The sequence below is a fragment of the Galeopterus variegatus genome, unplaced genomic scaffold (assembly GCF_000696425.1).
Source record: "Galeopterus variegatus unplaced genomic scaffold, G_variegatus-3.0.2 Scaffold35, whole genome shotgun sequence".
In the NCBI taxonomy this organism is placed as follows: Eukaryota; Metazoa; Chordata; class Mammalia; order Dermoptera; family Cynocephalidae; genus Galeopterus; species Galeopterus variegatus.
In genome coordinates, this window is record NW_007726146.1 from 675527 (window position 1) to 702035 (window position 26509).

The 26509-nt window shown below is 39.5% G+C and overlaps 1 protein-coding gene across 1 annotated transcript in view; it reads right to left on the reverse strand.

Moving 5' to 3' along the window:
• CDH11 (cadherin 11, type 2, OB-cadherin (osteoblast)) overlaps window positions 1–26509 on the reverse strand; it is a 90912-nt gene that overhangs the window by 44238 nt on the left and 20165 nt on the right. The window contains exons 2-4 of the mRNA XM_008570965.1: window positions 8158–8558; window positions 3700–3994; window positions 1049–1168 (exon numbers count right to left, since the gene is read on the reverse strand). Of these exons, the coding sequence (XP_008569187.1) occupies window positions 1049–1168; window positions 3700–3994; window positions 8158–8385 (643 nt within the window). The 5' untranslated portion in view covers window positions 8386–8558. The remainder of the gene's footprint in view (window positions 1–1048; window positions 1169–3699; window positions 3995–8157; window positions 8559–26509) is intronic.

The following is a 26509-nucleotide window of genomic DNA, read 5'->3' on the forward strand; positions in this document are numbered from 1 at the left end:
CTCACTGGGTCTCCTTTTCCTTATCATTAAATAATTTAATTTGGTAGATTTAAATTGGTGGTTCCTAACCATGAGTCCCTGAGGCAAAGAAGGCTGCAATTTTTAACATCTCAAAATTCTAGATGTAATCCTGCATATATCTTCAGTTAACCTGGAAGGACTAATGGCAAATGCCTTTGATGAAATAATAGCAAGTAACTCCATAAGTTGTGTTATGAAGCAAAGTGGCTGCAAATAAATGAATACACCGGTAAGTGGAAATTATATCAAGTAAATGAGCAATCTATCTGATTGGTAGACTATGTATACACATATACACAAGTGCACACACATATTTAATACATTTTAACTGTAACAATAAGTGCAGATTATTTACAAACATCTTTCAGAAATATGGGATATACTGTGGAAAAAGAAAGGGTCTTTGAAATAATATTGTGGACTAGCAGTTTCATAGGATTTTAGTATTTATTCTAGTTGAGAGTCAAATTTTTTATCTATGAAATTAAACATTTTAGTTTGGGTTTTGGTGGTTATATTTATTCACTTTCTTGGTTTGCTCTTTGATTTTTATATGAAATTTGCAAAACCTTTCTTCTGCCCATTGGGAATCTATCAGCATGTCAGAAGAAACTGGGGATGTGCTGCCTCCTAAACATACTTGAATACTAACTCCCACCTCTAACACTCCCAAACCTGCACAGCAGTCTTCAAAGCACGGTTTGAAAGCTGCCAGTTTTTATACCAGGCTCCAAGTTCTACAGTGTCTTCATTGGCACCCACAGTTCAAGATCATTCTGGCATTAAAGTTGAATTTTAAGATTCTATTTGTTCCTGTGACATTGCGAATTATGGGCAGAAACAATAATAAATGTTTCATTGGATGCTAACTATATGCCAGGCACATGTGTGGTATCTAATCATCACATTAACCCTGAAAGGTGGTCTTTTTTATATTTCAGAAAACTGAGAATCAAATAGGTTTAGTGAGCTGGCCTGGACTCCTTATTCACAATGTGTCAGAAATCATGGAGACATTCCGCAGTACCTGTCTGTGCTTCCACTGAAAAGTAGGGTTGTCCTTCGAGGATACTGTACACTAACTTGGCGCTATTTCCATAGGTGGGGTCATCTGCATCTGAGGCTGTCACCTGGATTACCGATGTTCCTTAAAAGTGGAATAAATTAATTAGCAACATCCCCTCAGCTTTTCAAATTGTATTCTCATTTACAAAGCCTCATTTTTAAATTAAATCCTGAGGAGAGCCCCACAATTATTCACCATTCTCTCATTTTCTTGGAGTTGAGATACAAAACAATCTTCCTTCCTTCCTTCCTTCTTTTTTAAATTCTCAGTTTAAAAATAAACTTTCTATATTCATAGTACATCCTGCTATACTTGGTAGTTAAAATAATAATATGAACATTATTGCAAAAACATTCTCAGACCCACGCAGTTGAAATGCTCAGTATATCAAATAATTAAATAAAAATCTTCCCAAAGAGTACAATGAATGATAATTGATGATGAACTGTTTTTTTATGAAAGGACAGAGTGCAATCTTCCATCTGTAGCAGAGCAATAAATACATTGTTTTATTGTTGATTTGCATGTAATAAAATTGCTGCTAATACTACATTTTAATTAATTTATGGCTATAAATATTGTGCAGAATGTTGTTTCCTACCGGCATTAAAATTTGCAACTTCCCACCCCTAACAGTCTGGTAGCCATATAACAGAAACCACTACCAGACATCAGTGAGATCTAAGGCAAACATTCATGGATCAGAATGAAGGGAAATCAGGAAATTTAAAAAAGATGGTGTTCTGGTTTTCCAAAAAAAAAAAAAAAAAAAAAACCTCTGTTTCTTACAGGTCACAAGTAACAAGTATCTGGGGCATGGCATGTCGGGTTTCAGAGTGGGGAGAAAGAGCTGGAAGGAAAAAAAATGGCAATTATTGAATTTCTCTGTGCCAGTTATTGTTTGGGGCACATTCCATGGATTCTGCCAGTATCCTTCTACTGGACATTTCTTACATCCACTGTACATGTGAGAAATTGGATGTGAAAGGCATGAAGTTTTGCAAAGTTCATTTCACAAAGTTGGTTATTGCCAGATTTAGGAGTCTAACCCCAATTTCAATCACGCAAGCAACAAAACCCCAGTTCTTTCCATGACATTTTCAGCAGAGGCGCAAGGTTCATACGTGGGAGGCAAGGGAGCCCGTTAACCCAGCCTCTGACTACCCTTCAATTTACAGGGTTGTCAGTGATCTTCACATGATGTAAAAGCAAAGCTCATTTTTTTCTAATTAGTGTCATTCTTAAACATCGACCAGCCCCCAAAGCTGAGAGCAATGAAAATCCCCCGGATTATACTTTCTAATGACTGACCTTCCCACCCCACTCCTCCACACCCACCACTCACTTGACACTGAGATCTGACTCACACTCAGATCTGACACTGCTGATCCCTATTTATAGGTTTATTTGATGTTTGTTGTGTCTCATTAAAATTTGCACAGGAATACTGAGAGACTAAAGGTCTGGGCAGAGGAAAGGGAAAAGAACAAAGTGGAAAATGGCTCAGCTTCTATTTAGAAAGTACCAGAAGAGCTTGACTTTACCTGGAGGAGGAGGAGGACAGTGTTTTCTAGCATAAAAGGCTCTATATGCACAGTAATAAAATCTTTGGGTACTAGAATCACGTCTAACTTTCCTGAGTAGATAGATTCCTACTTGGTGCTTGATTTTCTCATCTGTAAAAAGGGCAGTTTATCCCTGATATCCTTAAATTCATTTGAGCTCTAAACCTCTGACTTCTCTAACAAGATTCACTGCCTGATCAGAATAGTTCTGCTCACTGTCTGAAAGACAAAACTTTCTTAATACGAGGCATTTTTCTCAGAAAACCACAACTATGTGCACTCTACAAAGCCAAACAAAGTTATTGCCAGGAGAAGGTGGCTATTGGAAGAAATCCTTCAGAAAATTAGCCTTTAGCAATGCAGTGTATCTTCAAGCAGGTTGAAAAGACATACCTACTTCTCAATTAATAGATGGTGACATAATGTTTTGGTTAAATGTGCATTCTGGATCCACTTAATAGCTCAGATGACCCTATATAAATTAGTTAACCTGTTTCTAGCTTGGATTTAGAATTTGTAAAATATGGCAAATTGGACCTCCTTCATTGCAAAGATTAATGATTGCAGCAATTAAGTGAAATAGTTCACGTAAATCATTGATTAGCATGGTACCTACATGCAATGCATATTACTGTTTACTATTACTTATTGAACATCAATATGCCCTAGTGACTGGATGCATATATAATTCTATAAGACATTGTTATTCCCATTTTACAGAGAAGGAAACTGAGACTAAGAGAACAGATATAACTGCTTCCAAGTCATACAGCTGATAAGCACGAAGGCCCAAAATACCCAGATTCAATCATGTTCCTCCCACTTTTCCTCTCTTCCTCATATATTATAAGCTTAGATTTCAAAACCTCAAGTCTATTTTAAATATTTGAAGTTCAGCTGCACAAATGAAATCGTTTTCGTTAGTTATTTTGCCAGAGAAGATACAGCATAAGTTCTATGTTCTGATTTAGGAGAACAGGTATCAGCCCTCCCACCCGCAGAGATGCCAGGCCTGGAGATGGAGCAGGCCTCCCCCACTGTACGCACCCACATTGGACCTCTCAGGCACGTTGGCATGATAGGTCTCATGCAGGAACTCCGGAGGGTTGTCATTAATGTCCTGGACCTTGACGATGAATTCCGACGGCGGCTCCAGGGGCCGATTAGTGTCTCTGTCCACCGCTTGAGCCATTAGTGTGTACTGGGCTCTCTCCTCTCGGTCCAATGTCTTGGTGGCATGAATGTTCCCTGACTTGTCATCAATCACAAAAATGGTTCCGGCTCCTTCACCTGAGAGAATGTATTTAATGTTCCCATCACCAGAGTCAATATCGGAATGAAGCTAGGAAAAGAGAAATCGAGATTTGTAATTCCATGAGGGATGTCAAGGAGAGATTGAGACTCACAAGCTGATTATTATAATACACTTCTCTCTCTCACACACACACACACACAGAGGGAGATGTTCTCACCTCCACTTTACAACTGAAGAAATAGAATCTTAGAGAAGGTCATTGCCTTGGTCAAGGTCACGCAGCTGGGAAACAGTGAAGCCGGGGTTTAAACATCTTTTTTTTTTTTTTTTTTTTTACTTCTAAGATCCATGCTTTTCCTCCCCCACCTCCCCATATATGAGGGTGCTTCAAAAAGTTCATAGATTCATATTATCTTTCAATTCTATTTTTCTGCAAACTTTTTGAAGTATCCTGGTAAACACACACATAAAAAATACATACACGTATGCATGGGTGTTAATAGTTATTTTGAAATACATATATGATTTTTTTAAAAAATACAAGCAGAGATGTATGCAATAAGCAAGTCTTCCTTTCAGTTCTGACTCCCATTCCTTCGTTTTCCCCGCTCAGAGACCACCATCGTTACCAGTTCCTTGTGAAGTCTCTATGAGATATTCTATCCTATGCACACTCAAGAATCTCTATACTGATACATACGAGTCCTAGTTTATTCTTACACACTAAAATGCCATAGTGCACACATTACTCTTCACCTTGCCATTTTCCTATAACAATAAATTCAGGTGGCTCTTCCACATTTGTACAAATAAATCTACTTTATCCTGCAGATGTTGTAATCACTTCTTTTAGCAGTCCTCTTCCTAAGTAAAGGTAGGATGTTTCCAGGCTTTTGTAACTAAACAATTCAATTGTCAACTGATCAAACCTCTCCAGAAGAGCTGCTGTGTGGCATCCAGGGTGTGAGGATTGGAGATGTGACCTGCCTGGGGGAAGCACCCAATCTAACCATAAAGAATGAAGTGGGTGGGATGGGTTGATATATATGTAATCCCTTAGATCCTAGAAAGGACCTTAAGTATCCTTGAGTTTTTCCCTTTCTTGACAAGGCCTAGAGACGATATGGTATGGCCCAAATCCATATTTTTCAGAATCAAGAAATCATCCAAGTCTCTTAACTACCGTTCCTATATCTTTCTGCCCTGACTCTGCTCTGTTTGGTAACATAGAACTACCCAAAGATCACATCTGATTTTCCTGTAGCTATAAACTCATCCACCCTTATTCAACCTTAAATTCTGCAACTATCATTTTAATCTGAGTTCTACCATCATCATTATACTGTTTTGGGGAAAAGATAAGCACTATTTCTACTGTTTTCATGGGCTCCAAGAGTAACAAAGTAGAGAAAAAGCCTTACCTACTACATTAAAGAAAATCCATTATAAACTAAAATGCTTTATTCAAATGGCATTTAAAATAAAAATTATTATTAGTAGTAATGTCATTTAATATTAATAACATTGTTACTGAAAATTCCATTTTAATAGTATTATTATTAATGTAATTTTAATCGCTATTATGAAACCAAGGTCTAGAAAGCTTGCTCAGATTCACAACGCAAGATTGCATATATTGCTTTTTAAAGTTTCTGTATTGTTTCAATTTCCCAGAAGATATCTAATTGATTTGTAGTGCTTCAGTAAAACACCAAATATTTCAGCTCACAGGATATCTTCAGGTACAAATTACAAATATCATGTTGGTTTTAGTCCACAGTATTCCTCTAGGAAAAAAGAAAAGCATATTTTTCTTCAGAATGTGCTATTCATAACAAGCTATGTGTTGTCATGAATTTATGGCTAACACATTTCTTATGAATAAGGCAGTTTGTGAGTGAAATATGAAGTTATTTGATGGCCTACAATAGACAGAATTGTCCCAATTTCTGTATAAGTTTCCTCAATGAAGGCCACAAGGGCATTATTTGGCAAGTTTCTTGAGAATTAAACAGATATATTTTGTGACCATCCAAATAAATGAAAATTTTACAAAACATACTACTCATGGTTTTTTTTTTTATTTTTATTTTTTGATTTGAGAATTGGATATAAATTTCTTTTTTCTCTCACCACCAAAGATGATCTATACAGTAGACAATGATATTTACTAGGTTCCACACAAAAAAAAAAACTTTTTGGGAAGTCACTCAGTGCTATCAAGGGATCCAGCTACTGAAGTGTATTTACCAACTCTGAGGACCGATGACCTCCCTCTCTGCACAGGGCAGCATAACACAGACCGCATTCCCTAAAAGAAATCTGAAAGTCTATGGTTTACCAAATTCAACTTTTTCAAGGCATCTTAAAACATAAAACCTTGAAAATCAAATGAAATGTTGTTAGAAAAAAAGTCATCTATGTGTTTCTCCTATTTACAGGGAACTAGCTCTCAACACTATTTCAAAAGGAAGATTCACAGGATCCAAACACTTTCTTTTTGTTTTTTTCTCATCCAACCTAAAATCTGATTCACTCTCATGGGCTTTGCTTTTGAAGATCACATATTACAAATGATGCTAGGTTTCTCCTTCCTGCGCCACCCCCCCCACTTTTTCTTGTATTCCCCTTTAGTCAGCGTAACAACTGCTTGCTTCACAGAGATGCTACAACAGCTCTCCGGGTCCTATCTCTTATGTGACTTCCCACCCTGACACGCACACTGTTCCCCACTGAGAAGGTCCCCAAGGCAGAAGATTCCATTTTCTCAGAACGACTCCCACGCAGCTGTCCACGTTGTTCAAGCTACACAGCCCCTGCCATGGCTGAAGTCTTTTCTTCCTCTCTGGGCACACAGCCTGCCTCCTCTACTTAGGGAATTCTATGTGCCAACTATTTCCCTGTGTTTCCATTTCCCAAGTCTACTTCCACATCTTTCCATTTTGGGTATAAATGAATGAAATCCCTTTGGTACAACTTTTCGAGAAGACATGTTCCCAACCCGAAACAATGTTATTGAGACTGACATGAGCCTCCTTCAAGTATGTCAATTATGTAAATATGGAGTGCAGTTCTCATGTTAAGGAACAAGTAAGATAACTTTGTTGGAATCCATGGTGCTCAGAAATAAGCACTCCTCAAATCTACTCTTGCCCCTTTTCCCTTTTGCTGAATTAACCTTGCTCGTTTTTCAGGTCACAAAGTTATTAACATGGTCTCCATGAAACCTCCCTCATTTCTTCCAAGCATTGCCATGTAAATCTGTAATCACTTGCATTGAATTTCTTCATTATCCTAGCCCTCGTTTTAGTTTTTTTCATTTTTTTCTCTTTTTTCTTTTTTTTAATTGCATAAATAAGTGTCCCTTTTCCCCTATGCTCTGAACTCTTTGAAGCCAGGGACTGTGTTAATCTAATTTACATCTGCCTAGCACTGCACCTGCAAATAGTAGGGTTTCATTTCTTATGCATATAAACACCTATATCCTTGTAGCTAATGTCACTATTATCTTAAAGATTCTTACATGTTCTACCACAAATAACAGTGGAAAGTTAATTTTTCAAACAAATTTTGGACTGTCTTTCTACATTTTCACTTTTTTGGAGGCGATACACAGACAATTCAGAATTTAAGAAGTGCTAAGAACCTGAAGCCATCCCACTGGATTTTACCATCCCTAAGGCAAAGGAGAAAAAAAAAACAAAAAACACCCATCCTTATAACACACATTCATTCATCTCTTCAAAACCTGGCTTAGTACCAGGACTTGGGGACACAAAGAAAACACTGTTTCTGATGGAGACTAGCTTGGGGTCTAGTGAGAGTGACAGACAAAAAGTAGGTATAATACAAAAAAAAAAAAGTTATGATAAATATAGTATGGAGGGTTGTAAGAAGACAATGGAGAGACATCCAAGTTGGGGTTAGGGTGTGGTCAGGGAAATGCCCTCATTTGGACAATGGTTAAATAAATTATGGTCATTGTCATACAGTAGACTATTAAGCAGCCATTAAAAATGGAGTTTTATGGTGTAACATTCAGTAGTGGAAAACAGATGAGTCCTCCACGTGGACAAGTTTATGAATTGAAAAAAAAAAAAAGTCTGGAAGGATATATGCACAATGATTTGGGGTTTATACTGATGGTAGACCATTAGTGAGTTACCTCTTAGACTTTTATTTTTTTGGCCATATACCACTATTCCAGTGGTGGAGAGAGATGAATAGACATTGAATGAAAGCAGCCTTACCCTACCCACGAGCACGGGGTCAGGCCCGGTATATTCCTCTATCACGAAGAACTGGTTCCAGACCCAGCCCCTCTTGGAGCGCTGTAGCACCTGCCCCTCCTTGCCCTTCTCATGGTGCCCGTGGAAGGAGGGCCGCAGGTGGCTCCGCCGCTCCGTGGCAAAGGCCTGGCTGTGGCACAGCATGCCCAGGCACACCAGGGCGGCTTGTAAACAGTAGTTCTCCTTCATTTTTTGGTTACGTGGTAGGCACAGGAGAATGCAGCTGTCACCCCTTCTGCCAACCCTGTGGCGGTCTTCCCGATGGTGGATTTCCAGATGCGTCACACCGACCTCTTTTGGAAAGGAATGTCCCCACTGGCCGAGCACATCACGTCAGGGCTGCCCACTTCCCCAGTTGGCTTCTGCAAGAAGAGCGAGAGGTTAGACTAGTTGCAGGCTCCATCCCCACTTCAATTCCATTCATTCAACATGTAGGTTTGTGTGTCAGTTTCACCACTTGCCAGCTATGGGCTTTGGGTATGCTAACTACTTCTTTGAGCTCAGCTTGCTCTTTTATGAAATGGGGTAAACATTGTATTCACTGCAAGGTGGTCACCGGGATTAAATGGGTAATGCATGTAAGTCTCAGCACAATTCCTGGCTCATGGGAAGTATTCTATCTGTTATTTTAACTGATCACAATTGTACTTGGATATGCTTTTGTGAGAGGGAAACTTAGGGCATCATGGAATCTCAGAAGAGGAACATAAAATCCATAACAGGGATGGATGGCAGAGGGTGGGATGGTTAAGGGAAGCTTCCCAGAGGATGGATGGCTAGGCTCCATCCTGAAGAGAGACTTACTGTAATGAGAAAGGAGAGGGTGGGAAACCCTGCAGAAGGAACAGCATGTCCAGAAGCCCAGAGGTAGTCAAAAGCATAGCATGTCCTAAGATCCTTAGCGTGACTGGGGAGTATAACAAAGGAGGAAGGCAGGCAATGAACCCTGCTGGAGATGGGCAGTCAAGGCAGGTCCCAAGAAACCACTGACCGTCACAAGGACATTTACTAGAGAAATAATTGGTCAAGGTCTCTTTGGTGGATCATTTAAGGTTGTAGTGTCAATTCAACAAGAAAGATTTGTTCTTGTCTGGTCAGAGCTCCACCCAAGAAGCCACAGATCCTACCTTAGCCTGGTAGTGTCACAAACCATTCTTTACAAGCTCTCTGTAACCAGGAGAAGCAACATGAGATAAAACTGGCCCAAGGGTCTTGTTCCAGGCACCCATCATGACTCAGCTGTCCAACAAAGGAAAGGATGAGCCACTGACACCTTTTACTTTTGCACACTCCTTATAGGTTTCTCACCTGCGGTCACTCCTCTCCTCTTTCCACCAGTCTGGCTCTTGTGTCCAGTCCTTACCTCTTGCCTCAGGTTCTGGACTTCTTCTTTGGACTTAATCTTTCTGCTTACTTCTCCCCTTAAGAACTTCCCTTGCTTTATCCTCTCTCTTGGAACCCCACACTTTTTTCCAGAGAATCACCTTCTCCCCCTGCAGTGCCATCGAGACTCCAGCAAGAGATCTGGTTCCCAGAACCAGATGACCTCACCATTATCCCACCACCCATGAGAGGGAATCTCAGAAAACTGTTCTGCTTGGAGGACGGCACACTGATATTTAGGATGACATTTTGTTTCAGCACGGGTGGGTCTAAATGAAAGTAGTGAGCTTACTGAGCTTTGTAGAAATAGCTGTCGTCAACTAATTCTTCCCTATCTGGTTTGGATAAAGTGGTGCTGGGAAAAGGGGAGCAGAAGGGAGGAAGGAAACATGAATGTTAGCATAGCAGAAGGTACCTAGACTTGGAGATCGGACAGACATCAACCAAAATACCATTTCCATATTTAACAATCTGGGTGACCTTGGGCATGTCAATCAATCACTCTGAGCCTCTGCACCTACATAGGACTGACCACAGAGAGGGAAACTAGGTACATACTGGGACTCTTCCTCTTTTCTGAATGCCAGAATCCAAGCCTGCAGGTCTCACTCAGCAGAAGATGGTGCCCTCGCCCTGCAGATGGACATGACCAGAAGAGATGGTGAGGTGCTTTCTCCAACAGGGGAACTGAAGAACAACAGTTATAGCCTTACCAGACCAGAAAATAAGGGAATTGGTGGGAACTCTATTCCATTGGTGCAGACCCCTTTCCTTCTGATGATCTTTGACTTTGCCAACCCAAGCCTTTCTGTTTTCTTTGTAATATGGCAAAAATTATATCTTGGGAGAGTTAATTTCAGGTATCTGTCACTGTCCTTAATAACACCTGTTGATGGTATTATGTTAAAATCTTTTCAAGGAATAGGGAGTTCCAGTTTTTAACTTTGGTAGTAGACAGGTATGTAGACATGTAAATGGTATAAAGGGCTGTATACAAGAGAGAGAACGATTTAAAATGCAGGGTCACCACGAAGCTTCACCCTCACACTTGGGCACTACATACAATGTTGTTTATAGCAAGAGAAACTGTGTGGGAAGAGCAAAAAGAGGGACTCAGGAAGGGATGGATCCTAAAATGAAGAATAGGAAGCAACAGGAAGATTTCTGAGCTTAAGTCAAGAAGCTCAACATGTGGTCAAGAATCTGCCACTAACATCATGCAACTTCATCACTTCTCCTCTTGGAGGCACTGCCTCACTCTATGTAAGATGAAGTAACTGGTGAAATTTTCTACAAGTGGCTTCCAGCTTCATATTCGTGGTTAGAGTTCTGGTGACAGATTGTGGGGCATTTCTTCTGATCCATATACTGGCTTCTTACTAGACTGGAAGCTTCGTAATGGTTGGGATTATATCTTATTCACAATTACATGTCCAGTACCTGAGCTCAAAACAGGCTGTCAATAAAATTTGAATGTATGATTTGAACCACATACTTCAACTCCAAACATAACATCACCTCTCTAGCAACTCAAAAAGAAGAAAGACAAAGGAAAGAGCATATGGTGCAGCAAGATCCCTGCCCATTTTGCACTAGGCCAAGTATTAAGTGTTCATTCACATGGTGATAAATTATTCTTGCCTATAAACTGTGAAGTGTATTTGAAAGAAAGGGTTTAATTAAAGTTGATATTTCTACACCTCTTTCTTCTGGCTGCCATTTTACTGTAAAGCACAATTATTTCTGACACTAGAAGTGTTGAAACTAGATGACAACTTTTTTTTTCTTTTATAAAATATTCTAGCTTGATACTAATGAATTTAAGAGTTTCCATGTGAACAATAAACAATAAACTTCTCCCTTTGTTAAAAAGATGAAATTATCTATTTTCTTCCACTGGAAAAAAACAGCCAAACCAACTGGCTTGTAAAGTAATTAATCGAACCCATTATTTTTAAGTGCTTATAAGACCATATATAACATAAATATTTATTTTTAATGATTAATATTAGATATGTGAAGAATGAATATTAAAACTTTTTTCTTATTTACTCACTTTGAGAATGAAAATTTATTTACCAAGTGCTTTTTCTAGCTACTGTCCAAAAACTTCACAAATTGGAACTCATATATTAATCTCTATAACCTCCTTATGAATGGGTAACATGAATATTCATATTTTAAAGGGTGAGAAAACCAAGGCCCAGAATGAATTAAGTGACTTGTGCAAGCTGAAGCTTCTGGTACATAGGAGAGCTGGGATTTGAACCCATTCCATCTGGGTCTAGAGTCTGTGTTCGTAACCAGCAAACAATTTCAACTCTTGCTATTTGTTTGTGTTTGAAGTTTATAAGGAAATGATATGGACACTGTGATAAAAATGGTAACCTAGAAGCCACTTGAAGGTGATAAGTTAACCAACAGTGGAACTTGGCACATGCTAATAACATGAGATATCATGAAAATATTAGTAATAGCTAACATTTGTCAGGTGTTTCTGCCTAACATTCTTTCCATGAGTTGAGTCATCAAATTTTCATGATAACTCTACAAAGGAGTATTATTGTTATTCCCACTTTACAGGTAGGTAGACTGAGGCATACCAAGATTAAGTAACTTGCCCAAAGTTACAGAGCCAGCAAGTGAAGGAGCTGGGGTTGAACCCACAGGTTTGGTTCCAGGATCTGCATTCCTATCCCCTACAGGTCTCCCTGATATTGCCACTCTAAGAGAAGGCTGCAGATCCAGCATAGACACTCATGCCCATATACACGCAATAGCTTTATGATGATGATAATTTAACTTTTAGTGATACTGGGGTTGGGTGGGGGGAGTAGACTGTGAGAAAAAATATTAACCAAACAAGAAAGAAAAAGAGAAAGCATTTCATAGCAATGACCAAAGTGAAGAGAAACAAGAAGCAATCACATCTGTCCACCAACAATACAGTGCAACTGGGTCCTTAAATAACATACTACACTCAGGTTAATATCTGCTTTTTATTTTTAAACCTTACTTCAGAATTTTAAATATATAGGTTTTAAAAAATGTATTAAGGGAGAATCTCTCTCTCTCTCTCTCTCTCTCTCTCTCTCTCTTCCTCCCTCCCTCGTTCTCTTTGAAATGCTTCTAGAATCTAGAGAATTGATTGATGTATTCAGTGGTAGAGACTTTGCAGGAATCTCACATGAAAATTAATAGGGGACCGCCCTCCTAAGAAGACCTTGATGTTGGTAATAATTAGGGAAATATATCAATGTTCTAATTGGCTTTAATAAAGACCGCCCCAAGGCAGTTCTGAACAATCCTCCCATTAAAGCACTTTCTTGCAGTATGCTAAGATGCCTAAGCATTGGGGTTCCACTAAAAACATATAGGAGGACTTTATTTCATGATGGGAGCATATTGCTTGGAGGGAAGAATAAATGTTGCTGAAGTCACAAGAGTAAGAACATGACAGGAAAATGGATTTGCAAAACCACCGGCTCTAAGTGGAAGTCTCAGCCCTCTACCTTGAGAGCAGATAGCCCTTCATAAGCTACTGTGCCTTGAGCATAAAACTCTCTTGCTGTGTGCCTGCTTTTGTCTCCATAAGAAAAAATGAGATATACAGGTGTTTAAGTATATGTGGACTCCTGCTGGAAATTGTTATTGGGTAGAGAAAGAAACACGAAAGCATTTAGCAGAAAGCAAACAGATTTAGTTTTTCAGCTTTCTCCTCCCCACAGAGCTGGAAGGATCCGACAGGCTGACCTGTTCCTTTCATTTCCAGGTAGCTAATTTACAGTGAAAGACAAGTTATCATTACATTGACAATCTCACCGAGGTCTAAACCAGAACTCAAAACCCCATTCTGTATCTGCAGCATCCCCTTGTTGGTGAGCTCAGGGGCTCTGGTCTGCCCTTCAACAAACAGAGCTTTGTAACCAATCGGATTCTATTATGCAAATTAATTCAAGCATATTTTATTTCCTGTTCGGATCTCATCACTCAGCACTGAGCTGGTCTCTCAGTTTCAAATCAAATCGCAGGAATTATGCCATGTCTGTGGAAATCATAAAGAATGGAGAGAGGAAGTATTACAAGAATTATTGAATCATAATTCTTGTTCCCTGATTTCTACACCTGGAGCAAGGCATAAGCTTGGGCCAATGATTTCTCAGGTGCAAAATACACAGTGGAGACTGCAAAATGTTTACTGTATATGTTGTTCTACTCTCTGACACAAAATTCAAATGTTAAGTATGCAGCAAATAAAGCCCCCTTATCAACGACCACAATGTTCTCTAAAGGTGAGTGAAATTTTTAAAATTGCTCCAAGCAAAATCTGATTCTTTGCTTTGGAGAAATAGAGAACCACAGGAGTTCAGCTCTGGAAGTTGAAAGATCATTCACTACTTGTGTGTCAGGCAAACATGGGTCTAAATCCCGGTGCCATCTCTTATGGGATACATAAAATTAAGTAATAATAGCAGGTACCATCCTTGGCCAGGCACTTAAATTTCTAGTACTGAGTAGTATGTTCAGGGCTTGGCACATAATATTTTATTGCATTTTCACTCACAATTGTATGTAAATATATCTAAATTTTTTCTAGGAGGAAACTGAGGCTCAGTCTTCAATTAACTCACACAAGTGCATCTTGAACTATGGACTATTTTGCAATTCAAATTCAAGTTGACATTATTGCAAAACCCTCGCTTGTCTTTGGGCTATTTTACTTGGCTCCTGACCTCTTTAGAATCCATGTTCCTGATCTTCAATGCAAAGAGATTGCATGATCTATCTCTAAGAATCATCTCAGCTTCACAATTGCATTTGATATCGAAAAGAATCTTTGTTAGATGTCAATTCCATTTATTTTTTAAGTATGTACCATCAGCCTTTATATTTTTAGAGTCTCATGACCACAGTTTATTATAGGAATCCAGCTTAAGCCCCTGAATCTAACATTCCTGGAGTCATTCACTGATTATTTATCTCTTCAAGTAATTAAATCATCCAATGATAATATGACTTGATACAATGTGTGCAATGAAGAACTTATTATTTGTGCTCTGCTCAGTCCCTATGACAGTCTTTTTCTCACTGTAATATTTTTAAATGTTAATCATAAAGATGAATAAAATATGTCAACACATACAGGAAATAACACTGTCAGCAGTGTCATCTCTGACTATGAATAAACACTCTATATGAATGTGTGGAAAGATAGATTTTATTTTCAATTTTCCTTTGCATGAGCTAGAATACCTGAGGGAAGATTAGGACAAAGTGGCAATGATAAACAGATGCTTGACATAATGTAATGTCACTGGTGGTATCAAAGGCCTATACGTAAACCTCCCTTTGTCTTAGAGCAGTAAACATGTGTAAAGCTTTCTTTATTTGCCTGTTCCTTTGTTCAGCAATAACTTTTTATAGTGCCAGGCCTGGGTTGGATCTTGGGGATACATAAGCGTCAATGTACCTCTGATCTGTAGGCTGTCCTCAAACAATGGTGAGACAGTTGTCTAAGCAGATGAATGATGGTACGATGTGATCAGTGCAAACAGGACTGCACAAGAACACAGTCGGATCAGTGGCCACACCTCTGCACATGCAGGTGTAACACATCACTCCTGTCTTCTGATACTGCCTACTCTAGCCTCTTCCGAGTAAACACCCATATCTACAAGCTCCCATACCTGGAGCTGCCACTTCCTCTCCAAACTTGGCTGACTAAATTGTGCCTAATCCAATCACAATCAAACCATAAACTGATCATTGATTATTTCAATTTGGCTTCAAGTGATAGGCTGAGTGAATCAGATTCTCTCGGGAACTTGAATAAAAGGAAACAGGAACCCTTTGCAGTTAGTGAGGGAACTGAAACAGAAAATTTATAAGAAACTCGAGGGATGGAATAGCCACAAAGTGACATCGATGGCCAGCATTTCAGTGAAGTAAAGAGTGAGCTGGTTAGAAACCAAAGAGAAACAAACATGGCCTCTGTCCCTGATCCATGCAAATGGAAGAAGGGAGGGTCCTGTTCTCTGAATATCTTGGGAACCAAGGACTGTCCACCAGCTGATGTCTCATGGGGCCCAGCCCTCCTGATCTTCTGTTCCTGAATTTCTATGAGGTTGCCTGCAATGTCCTATCCATTGGATGATAATTAGCCTCCTGCACATGAACTAACCTGAGTGCTTTCTTTTATCATCAAAATGGCAAGCCTAGTAAACTACAATAATCGAGAAAAAAAAGTAAGGTGTTTCTTCTAGTCACAGGTGAAATACTGTTGCTGTAGAGATGATTTGCTCAGATGCAGAAAATGCCTTCTCCTCTGAATTTCCAAGGAAGACTGAGGCAATAGAAAGATCTCTAGACCAAAATTCAAGATACTTATTTCCTAGCGTAGGTTCTACCATTGAACAGTTGTGCAAACTTAGTAAAGATTCTTCTTCTGGGAGTAAGTTTTTCCTACAAAATAGGAGGCTGGAAATAGCCTACTAAGGGTCTTCAAGTCTTCAGGAGCCTGTGAGTCTGTGCTGTGCTGAGACAGAGTGACTCTCCCACAATGGAAGTTTTTATCTCATTTTGAAAGTCTGGGCCCCAGCAGGCTTCAGGAGGCCCCATCTACATAGAATATAATGGGAATCTTGCCCTCTGGAGCTAGGCAATGCAGAGACCCTGTTAATGTGACAAGTTTTGAATCCCAGCATTAGGAATCAGGACTTTATGGGATGAACAATGGGAACCCATTAAGGACTTTTGGTAAGGAGATTGAAGGGTTTGAGCTGTCAGAGGTCCGCAGGAGAAACTGAGGTAAGGCATGGCAGCCCTGACAAAATGGTTAAGAGCAAGGGCTCAGGAGTCAGAAGGGGTTAGAGGGTTACCGCTGAAGAGTCACTGCTCACTAGATGTGCAACTCAGCCTCTGCAAGACTCCAAGCTGCCCTGTTGAAGTGGAACTGCACGATGAAAAGATGTGACACATCCAGGAACTTTGTACAGTACCTGTCACATGGTGGGCATTCAAAAAGTATAAAGTCTATGAAGGCAGGGGCCTTTTCTTTGCTCACTACTGTAACACAAAACATGGCCTGGTGCAAACTAGCTGCTCAAGAAGATAAGTTATGGCTTTTGTTCCTTCAACAAAAATATGTAAATACATACTATATGCCCTGGATAATAAGCACTGATACAATAAGGCATAAGCCTCACAAAGGGCTCCAGAAGCCCTCTGTCTCAAAAGGGAAACAAAAAAAACAATATTTATAATAGGAATTGCTAGCTGCAATAGTAGATATATATGAGGGGGTTGAAATAAAGTAGACCAGTATTGTACAGTAGAAATATAATGTGTCATGTGTGTAATTTTAAATTTTCTAGAAGCCAAATTTTTAAAAAGTTCAAAAATGGGTTAAATTATTTTTAATAACATTTTTAACACTGTATGCTCCAAATTGTATCATTTTAACATCATTTAACATTATAAGAGTATATAAATTATTTAGATATTTTATATTCTTTGTTGTTGTTGTTGTTGTTGTTGTAACTCTTCAAAACCCAATGTGTATTTTATACTTAATATCCATTTTGGTTTGGACTAGCCCCATTTCAATGCCCATCTTGGTTTGGACTAGCCACATTTCAAGAGGACAATAGACATAGGTGTCCAGTGGCTACCATCTGGGACAGTGCAGAAGTAGAGGATTCTAAAGAATCTTCAGAGAGGAGGGTGTGTAGTCAAGGAGGACTTCTTGGAGGCATTGCAATAGTTCAGGTGAGGGGTAAGATGGTTCTGAACTAGAAAAATAAGGCTCAGCTGGAGGAAAAGGGGCCATTCTAGAAACCATGCAGATGTATAGGGCTTTGGAAACAAAATAGACTAAAAAGTATAGAGTGGGAGCAACAGCGAGAGGAGGGTGAGAATATAGTGGTGCTCTTCCCAGCCTCAACAGAGAAGGAACTCGTTTGGGAATAAAGAGCACTTGGTTTTAAACATTTTAAGCTTTGGGAAGCCGGTGGGGAGATACTCAAGTGTAAACATTCAGAGTAGAGTTAAATTCCGAAGTTCTTCCGTAAGTGGGTATTATCAATGCTACCATTTCTGCTTCAAGTTTGAAGATTTTGCTTCATTATTAAATTCTAGAATCTCAGAATTGGATGACACTCTAGTGACCTTTGATTATCAGTCCTTCATTTCAATAGACAATTGGGAAACTGAGATACAGAGATGGTGAGAAACTCATCCAAAATAAAAGATAAAGTGAACAAAACATAAACTCCTGACTCTATAGAGGAAAATCAAATGGGAAGGTGGAGCATAAGCAGGTGAAAAATAATTTTTGTAGCATCTACCCTGCCCTCTATCCCAAGACCTGGCTTAAAAGCAGTCTTCTGTTTCACACCATTTCTGTGGAAACAACCAGCCCAGATCTATAAGGAAAAAGATATTAATAAGTAAGGACCTGGGAGGGCTCTTTAAAGATTGTCGGTGGAGAACTGGACTAGGGACAATGATCTGCATATTCTCACCAGAATCTGATGTCCTGCAGAGAACCACTTTCCACATGCAGTCTGTTTTTCTACTATAAACAATGAGAGAAGAAACTGTCCCAAGGTGGCCTTAATAACGGACGAGGGCTTGATGTGGTCTTCTGAAATAATTACTAAAGCAAGGGGAGAGAGTGCCTCAAATTACTACGGCTGAGAACCTTTAGAATTCCGAGAAATCCATTTTGTGACCCCAATCCACTGAGGTTCACGCACATCTGTCCAGCTGAATCAGAGTGTGTGCATGCCACTGGGCAGGAGTCGGAATGAAAGTCAAGCTGCTGCCAATTATCAGAAGTTTGATTTCTACCAGGGTGTGGTTACACCGTTCTAGAGGATTCTTTCCTAATGTACTCCCCAAATCATCTCATCACCCTAAGAGTAAAGTAAACTCTGCCACATTTTTAAATGGCTTTTTTTTTTTTGTATATCTGAATATGCCATACAGAGTTTCTCCTCCTCTATTTTTATAAAGCAGACACAAAGAATAGCCTCTTATGTGATCTCATTGTTGTTTCAAATAATCCAATCTTTGAAGCCGAATTCTTTCTTTTCAGGTATATTAATGTCATTTATCAGAAGTAATGGGATTTTTTTAAGTTAAGGATAAAAGAAAAAGTAATGAGATACAGCCGACTAGTCAAGTGCCTTCTACGTGTGCAGAGCATCTTCTGAAGCACATGCCGAACTCTCAGATAGGAAGGACTTTCAAAGGCAGCGTTAAATGTCTTTTGTAGGTCTCGGATAATACGGTTCACTTAATTAGATTTTCCATAATCCCAGGTTAATCCTATTGTGAATTACAGACTTTAGTTTTGACTTGCCTGGGAGAAACACCTATTGCTACAAATGAATTTCTGGAAAAAAAATACATATGTATACCTTATTTTTAATTGATTCCTGGAAGAAGACCTTCTCCTCAAGTAGAAGTTACTATTTCCTTTCCTTTGGATCTCACTGTCCTTTTATAAAAGTTGAAGGGCACTTGCAACAGTACTGTGCCCCTGATTATGTCTTCCTCTTCCCCAGCATATATTAAGTTCTCTAAGTATTGGGACAATAGCTAAATCCTTACTGAATTTTTTTTGCCACTGAATACAGTGGAGTATAGAGCTGACATGGTTTCTGCCCTCATGGAGCTTAAAATCTAGATTAGTGTCTCTCGAACTCAACTATTACTAGAACCAAGTGGAGAGCCCTAAAAATTCCATTGCCCAGGCCTTACTCTAAAACAATTAAAATGATTGAAACCCAGGAATCTGTATTTTTGAAGTCTCCCCAGGTGATTCCAATGTACATCCAAAAACTGAGAACCACTGGTTAAGAGCTATAATATCCAACAGGAGAGCAACTAGACAGATGCAGCTTTAAATTTTTTAATCGAATAAATTAAATTAAAAATTAATTCCTCAATGTACTAATTCTGTTTCAAGGGCTCAATGGCCATTTTAATCATTGCAAAAAGATCTATTAGTCAGTGTTAGTCTTAGGCACTAAAAATTCTCACCTGAAGCATAAAACTTCTGTTCAATGAATGAAGGTATACAAAGTACCCTGCATGAGACATTCAAAAATCTGCCACTAAATCGTCATGCAATGTCCAATAATTTAGACCTCAGTTTGCCTACCAGTGGGTTCTCCAAACATGGAAATCAGAATACATTGAAAAGTCAAAGGATGAGGGGCTATAATGCATGGAAACAACTGAACTGTCTGATCCCACACCCCACAGCAAACACAACAGATAGCTAGATTCAAAGATTTTTCTTTGAAAAGCTCTGCTGCATTAAAAAAAAAAAAAAAAAAAAGGAAAGAAAAAAAAAAAAAAAAAACCACTTCTGATATCTTGATACCTAACAGACTTCCTGTCTCAGTCCAGCAGCAGGTTAGTAAATTCCTGCTTCAATGCCCATAATTTCTGGGTATTGGGAGGAGGCCCCTGCTCAGGAAACTGTAGGACCGCTGACAATTGATAACTCACTTCACCTCTCTGAGTCTCTGTTTTCTCTTACTAAAAAAAAAAAGATGAGTGATGCGTGACCTCCCTCCCTCCTAAGTTAATTTGAGGGTCAAATGAGGTAATGGATTGGGAAGCTCTTTGTGAAAGCATAATGTGGTCCACACAGGTGAGGAGAAGGGTGACGAAATGCTGACAGCACATGGCAACGTAGATTTCTTTGGATAATTTAAAAAGTTTTGGCTTTTAACCTTTAGTACTTTGGTTGTACATATATGTAAATTAAGTTATTATTACAGAGAGAAGATGTGATTTCTCTCTTTTTCTCTAATAGGGATATAAATTCTGTCAAATATTGTAAATGGGTTCCTTTCATGTACATGGGCATCCTTTTTGTTTGCCCCAGAACTCCAGGGGATTCTGTAATACTGACCTGCGAGGATGCTGACCTCAGCTGCAGCTCCTTGGCTGGGGAATGGTGTGTGTGATGCAGGGAGAGGAATGGCTGGTCCCAGCAAAGAAAGTGATTATACAGGAGGGCCAGAGGCTGAATGGGGAGACAGGCCAGAAGTCCCTCTGCAGAAATGGGGCCTCTCAATCATCCATGATGTGGCATGGGAATGCAGCAATCGTGGCAAGGGTGAGCAAGTCTGCTGGGAAGAAGGCGTGGGCTCTCCTGGCCAGGTGAATTCCAGAAGGTAATCTTGTTAATCACTCATTCTCCATCAAACCTCCACTGCCCAGATAAGGAAAACAAGGGCTTTGAGCACTTCTATTTGTATTCAGTTGGGTTCCCACGCCAAGCTAGTGCCCAAAATGCACTTTGAAGCTATATATGTATGGATGGATGGAAGCTCTTGCCTTTCTACTTTTTGACATTGAACTAAGATCTACTTCTCTGTAATTTTCCCAAAGTTTGCTTTCTGGAGAAGCTCAGAACTCAGCTTGCCCTCTTTCCACATTTAAGAAATATTTCAAGCAGCCATTTAAGAAATTTTTGTGCAGCCATTTAAAAAATATTTGTGAAGAGAAAGATTTCTGCAATGGTAAGAATTTAATGAAACATGATCTTTGCCCTCAAGGAACTTAGAGGTTACTGGACTTTCTGTACCCCAAACATCACCAGTTTCTTCAACACCTCCTTAATTACCCTATCCTTCCCCAGATGTTCTCCAGTTTGCCCAATTCTTCCAAATAGTCCCTGTATAAGTGAATCATGATTTTCAAATATTTTTCCTATAACATTTTCCACATTAGAACAAAATTTTGCTTGCATCCTTCCTTGACTACATCTCCAAAGAAGGTGCTAATGAATAATAAAATGCAAACGATGCAGAGAACAGTAGGAAGCCGCCAGACGATAAATATCTTCTAACAAATGGAGCCAGCCCAACAGGAGACAGCTCTGTGAGATCACATGAGCTCATCATCGTCAAAGAGATTGGGTATGTCGCTCATGGAAGGAGGAATTACAAGGTGGTAGAGGCAAAAGTCATGCATCAGTGTGTCATCCGAAGGCATTAAGGTGAAGCCCAGAATTATTCTCTAATAGAAAGAGCAGCTGTTACCTGACCGCAGCCCATACGACTGGCCACTGCAGTACTCACTCTGATTTTGGAGGTACAATCCTGATATGTTCTTAACAGCAAATGGAAAGAAGGTGACACTTACCTTGTTTTTTGCAAAAGTACATAACCACACCAAACAATATAAAACTTTACCCCATGTACAGGTCACCAGTGTGACAAAGCCCAACTGGATGTTTCTCAAGCATGCATAATGTCTCCCTAGGCAAAGCAGATGCAGCCAAGATGAGTTTTGCTTTTGCTCACAGGGATCTTACATATTTTTGATCAATTGCATCTTCTTCCAAAGAAATTTATCAGAAGGCTAAATTTGCAACCCGTGATGCCATTGATTGGGGAGAAAATGCTCTCCAGCATTAATCATAAGTGAAGGCCCCTATGAACCACAGCTTCTTCAACCAACCTAGAAGCAGATGAAGAAGGAACAAAAAGTCAAGTTCCTGTAAGCCTTGAACACAACCAACAAGGACTTACTGCCTTCCTGGTAGGACGTCCATGACAGAAATGCTGACCTTGCATCTCAAGGATGGCTGCCCCAGGAGACCACAGACACATGGATTGCTCTCCTGGTTCAGAGGCTGTCCCTGCTTCTGAATCTAACCATGACATTGGCTTGGACTCTCTGCAATCCCAAGGTCTATGTTTTCATCCTCCATCTCTTCCATACCTAGAGATTTTATGATGTCTCCAGGATTTAAATCTCAGTAACCTTATTTAGCCCATACCCCACTCATAAAAGATGGATTCAGCATTTGAAATATAGTTGACTTAATAAATGTACACATAAAAAAGTAACTAACATCCAGAGAGCAAGTCAGCTCATTAAAGTGAATGATAAATAAAAATCTTAAGAGAGGTTAAGATATATTCAGGATTGCACAGCCTCTTCATAAAGACAGGAGACAGGACCTCAATCCAGAAGAATATGAGTAGAATTCTGAAAGGTAAAAATAGAAGGCAGGCCCTGTAGCCTCCCCTCTTCCTTCCTCTGTGGCCATGCTTTCCATATCACAAGTTCATGACTTGTTTCCTGGGAAACCCACTGTCTGGTCCTCACCGTGACGTCTGCTCTGTCAAGAAGCCCAGTTTGACTGCTTAGGGCTTTGAGATTCCACTTAAGCCACACTGGGTTTTTCTCCCTGGAGTCTTTCTCTGCCTCTGGTATTTTTATCTACTGCTTGAGATTGCAGTTTATCTGGACAGAGGAGACAGTAAATGATGCTGCCTCCTGGCTGTATCTACAGCTGTGGGCCACCCCCACATAGACATCCCTTGGACCAATCCAGATCAAGGATTCTGGAAGCTCTATGCCCCCAACCCCACCCCCCTGGGCCCATGCCTCACTTTCTTTCCCCTCCCCCACTCTGTAGCTGAGCTACCCCAGCAGGCTGTATGTCTGAGTCTTGGCAAAGTGTTGCTAGTCTCCCTTTACACTGCACAGGATGAGCAAGCCCTCCACTGCTACATGATATAAATTATTTTCTTATGTCAATATTTCACCAGCTTGTACAACTCCCTTCAACAAATGCCCAGCCCTTAGTCCTTGGGTAACAATTAAGATCTTGCTGAATATGCAACAACCTGGCTGATCCTTCAGAACATTATGCAGAGTGAAATAAGCCAGTCACACAAAGACAAATAATGTGTGATTCCACTTATCCGAGGTAGCTAAAATAGTCAAATTTATTAAATCAAAGAGTGGGATGGTGGTTGCCAGGGCCTGAGGAGGGGGAGAAATGGGGAGTTACTAATTTACTAATCAACAGGCATAAAGTTCCAGTTAATCAAGATGAATACATTCTAGAGATCTGCTGGACAACATTGCACCTATAGTAAGCAATACCGTATTGTGCACCTGCAAATGTATTAAGAAGGTAGATCTCGTGTTAAGTATTCTTATCACAATAAGAGGAAAAATTATTTAAATTTTTTTAAAAGATCTTCCTGCTGAGTAGGAAAGGTTTAAATGTCATACGAGATTGTAATTGAAAAGTGTTGTCACCATAAAGTGAGCAGACATGTTGTTGAAAACATCTGAAAGAAGGAAAGTCTCTTTGAAATAATTGCAAATCAAAACCTTGGTGCTAAGACAACTTTGAGCAGACAGATGAAAAAAGTTGAAATTTTTTTCTGTGAAGAGACAAAAGAGTTTCAGAAATAAATAGAGGTTGTGATCACACAGCCACGCAATTGCGTGTTTAAAAATGCTTAAATTGGCAATCCTTATGCTATATATATTGTACCACAATTAAAAAAGGAAAGAAAACAAAAAGAGTATGAGTAACGATCTTGATACAGAGATGTGATTCTTTCACCAGTGAAGCCATCGTGGGACAAGAAATTAAGATGACACAAGAATAGTGACAATGTTTTCACCATTCACTCTCACTATTCACTACTTCAATGCTGGCTAAAGAATTTTAAGTCAGTTCCTAGTGAGCATGAAGAATTTAAAGTTTATACGGGGAACAACTGGACGTCACATATACTCGTCAAATGGGGTAGCTTTAGAGTGAATTGCTCGTCATTATTCTTTTGTGTGGCTTTGGTTATCCTCTGTACATTTCCTTTTGTTACGTTTTCAGTGCCCTACACAGCAAAAACCTCCAGCTTTTTTTTCATGAGATCTTGGCCTCAGTGGGAACCCACCTGACATTTACAGTCAGGCTTGTGGCATGTTGAATTGACAAAACTCTGTCATGAGTACCTTTGATAAAACTGTCTTAATATTTCACATTTCTCTTGAGTTGTATCCCACATAAATCAACTCTTGCTTTGCTAAGATGGGACAGATTTCTAGCCATACTCGTCACAAATTTGCAAAAGGCACTTTGTGCTAGAGTAGCAAAACTTCCACTCCTAATCATAGGACTTTAGGAATGAATATTGATTTGGGATTTAGAAAGCCTGGATAATGGTATAAATGGTATCATACCTATGATATCAAGCCTATCATATCATAATGGGCAAGTCATTAACTTGTATGCAAACTAGAGGAGCCAGATACAGCAAATAAAATTACAGGACCTCTAATTAAATTTGAATTCAGATAAAATGCAATAGCTTTGTATAAGTATTTCCCATACAATTTGGGAGACATACTTATACTAAAACAACAGTTGTTTATCCAAAATTCAAATTTAATTGGAAGTTCTATATTTTGTCTGTCAACCGTACTGGAAACTCAACTCTCAAAAATAATAAACTGGACTAGGTAAGTCAATCATCAGGCTTCATGTTATTTTTATTCTGAATCCCCAAATCATTTTCTTTCCAACTATCTTCTCTGTGAACTCAGAATTTTCTTGCTTAGTCCCCACAGAAGTACCATCACTTGGCAGAAAAGATTGCATCTGAGAAATGTTGACAGTGTGGAAACTTTTAACATCAATGTAACTGAGGTCAGAGAAAACCAAGGAAGGATCGTTGATTTCCCCGGAGAAGGTAGAACAGGCTCTTCGATAATCACAGGTGACCTACAATGTAAAAGGCCTAAGGATGAAAGGATTATCTACGGTGCTAATTGACTGAGGAATTAGGAATAATGTTCTCTTTCATCCTCTGAGTTGACTCAGAAAACACTAATACCCCAGTCCTGGAGTCAGGATCATTTATATTAGCAGCATGTACCACACCCGATTAGTGGGTAACTTTCAAGGTCTTTTCAGAATGCAGCACTCATGGATGTTTATTGAGCAATGGAGATGCATTCTTCAACATGCCCTGGCATGGACAGGCAGCCTGTTGTTGTGTTAAGCAGAGGCAATAACAAGAAGATGCTGCTGTGGTCCTGAAGTCACTGCTGATAGCCTATTGGTGTTGTTGGCTGGGTGGGAGGCAGCCCAGGAAGTTGGAAAATGTAAATATAATGTGACAGGTGCTTTGGTGGGGGAATTAAGGGGCTGAAAGAGCTCAGAGGAGAGTCTCGTAAACCAGGGTACAAAGAGGTGGTTGGTCAGCGAAGACTTGGTTGATAAGCCAGTAAGTCTGAATTAAGTCTTGAAGAATATGAATAAACCAAATATTTAAGATGAGGAGAAACAATCCAGGCAGATGGAATGGCATGAGCAAATATTTAAGACATAAAATCAGATCCTATGTTCAGGGAACCACAGGATTTGGGGACTGCAAAGGCACAGGGACTGCTGAGGAAAGGGGAAAAGAGTGACACAGGAAATGTGGGCAGGTGGAGAGCACACGCGCACACACAGATACACAATAAAAGAGTAAAGAATAAGTATAATAATAATAATAACCTTTACTCTTTGGTCAGTGCAGGTAAAGAAAATGCTTACATTCATACATATACTGAGGCATGCAAAGATGGCAAGTCAGTAGCAAGTCAGTTAACCAGGAAGAATAGCCAAATGCCCATAATGGTATCCTTCAATCATAATAAATGGATGTCTGCTTCAATTATTCAGTTTCCATCTGAATGGATTAAGCCCTTACAACTTAGTAGGTGCAGAGTGCCTAAGACTCAGATTTAGGATGGGTGTGTCTGCTGTGGGGAAAAAGATACCCCTGTCCCACCTTCAAGAATCAGTGGATAGGGAAGAGGACAGGGAATACAGGGGAATGAAAATAATATTATATTGCATACCTACAATATTTAGACCTTGAGCTAGAAACATGAATGATATGCAATCCTTATAGTCTTGTGACACGGGCGATGATTATTCTTAACTTGACAAATGTAACAGACAATCAGAGAACTTAAGTACTCTAAGTTCTGACATCAGATAAAATGGCATAACCTAAATTTGACCCCAGCTACACAAAATAAGCCCAAATACACATGCCAAGCATTCTCTAAATCTCCAGCAGAAACAGCCAAAGGTGGCTCA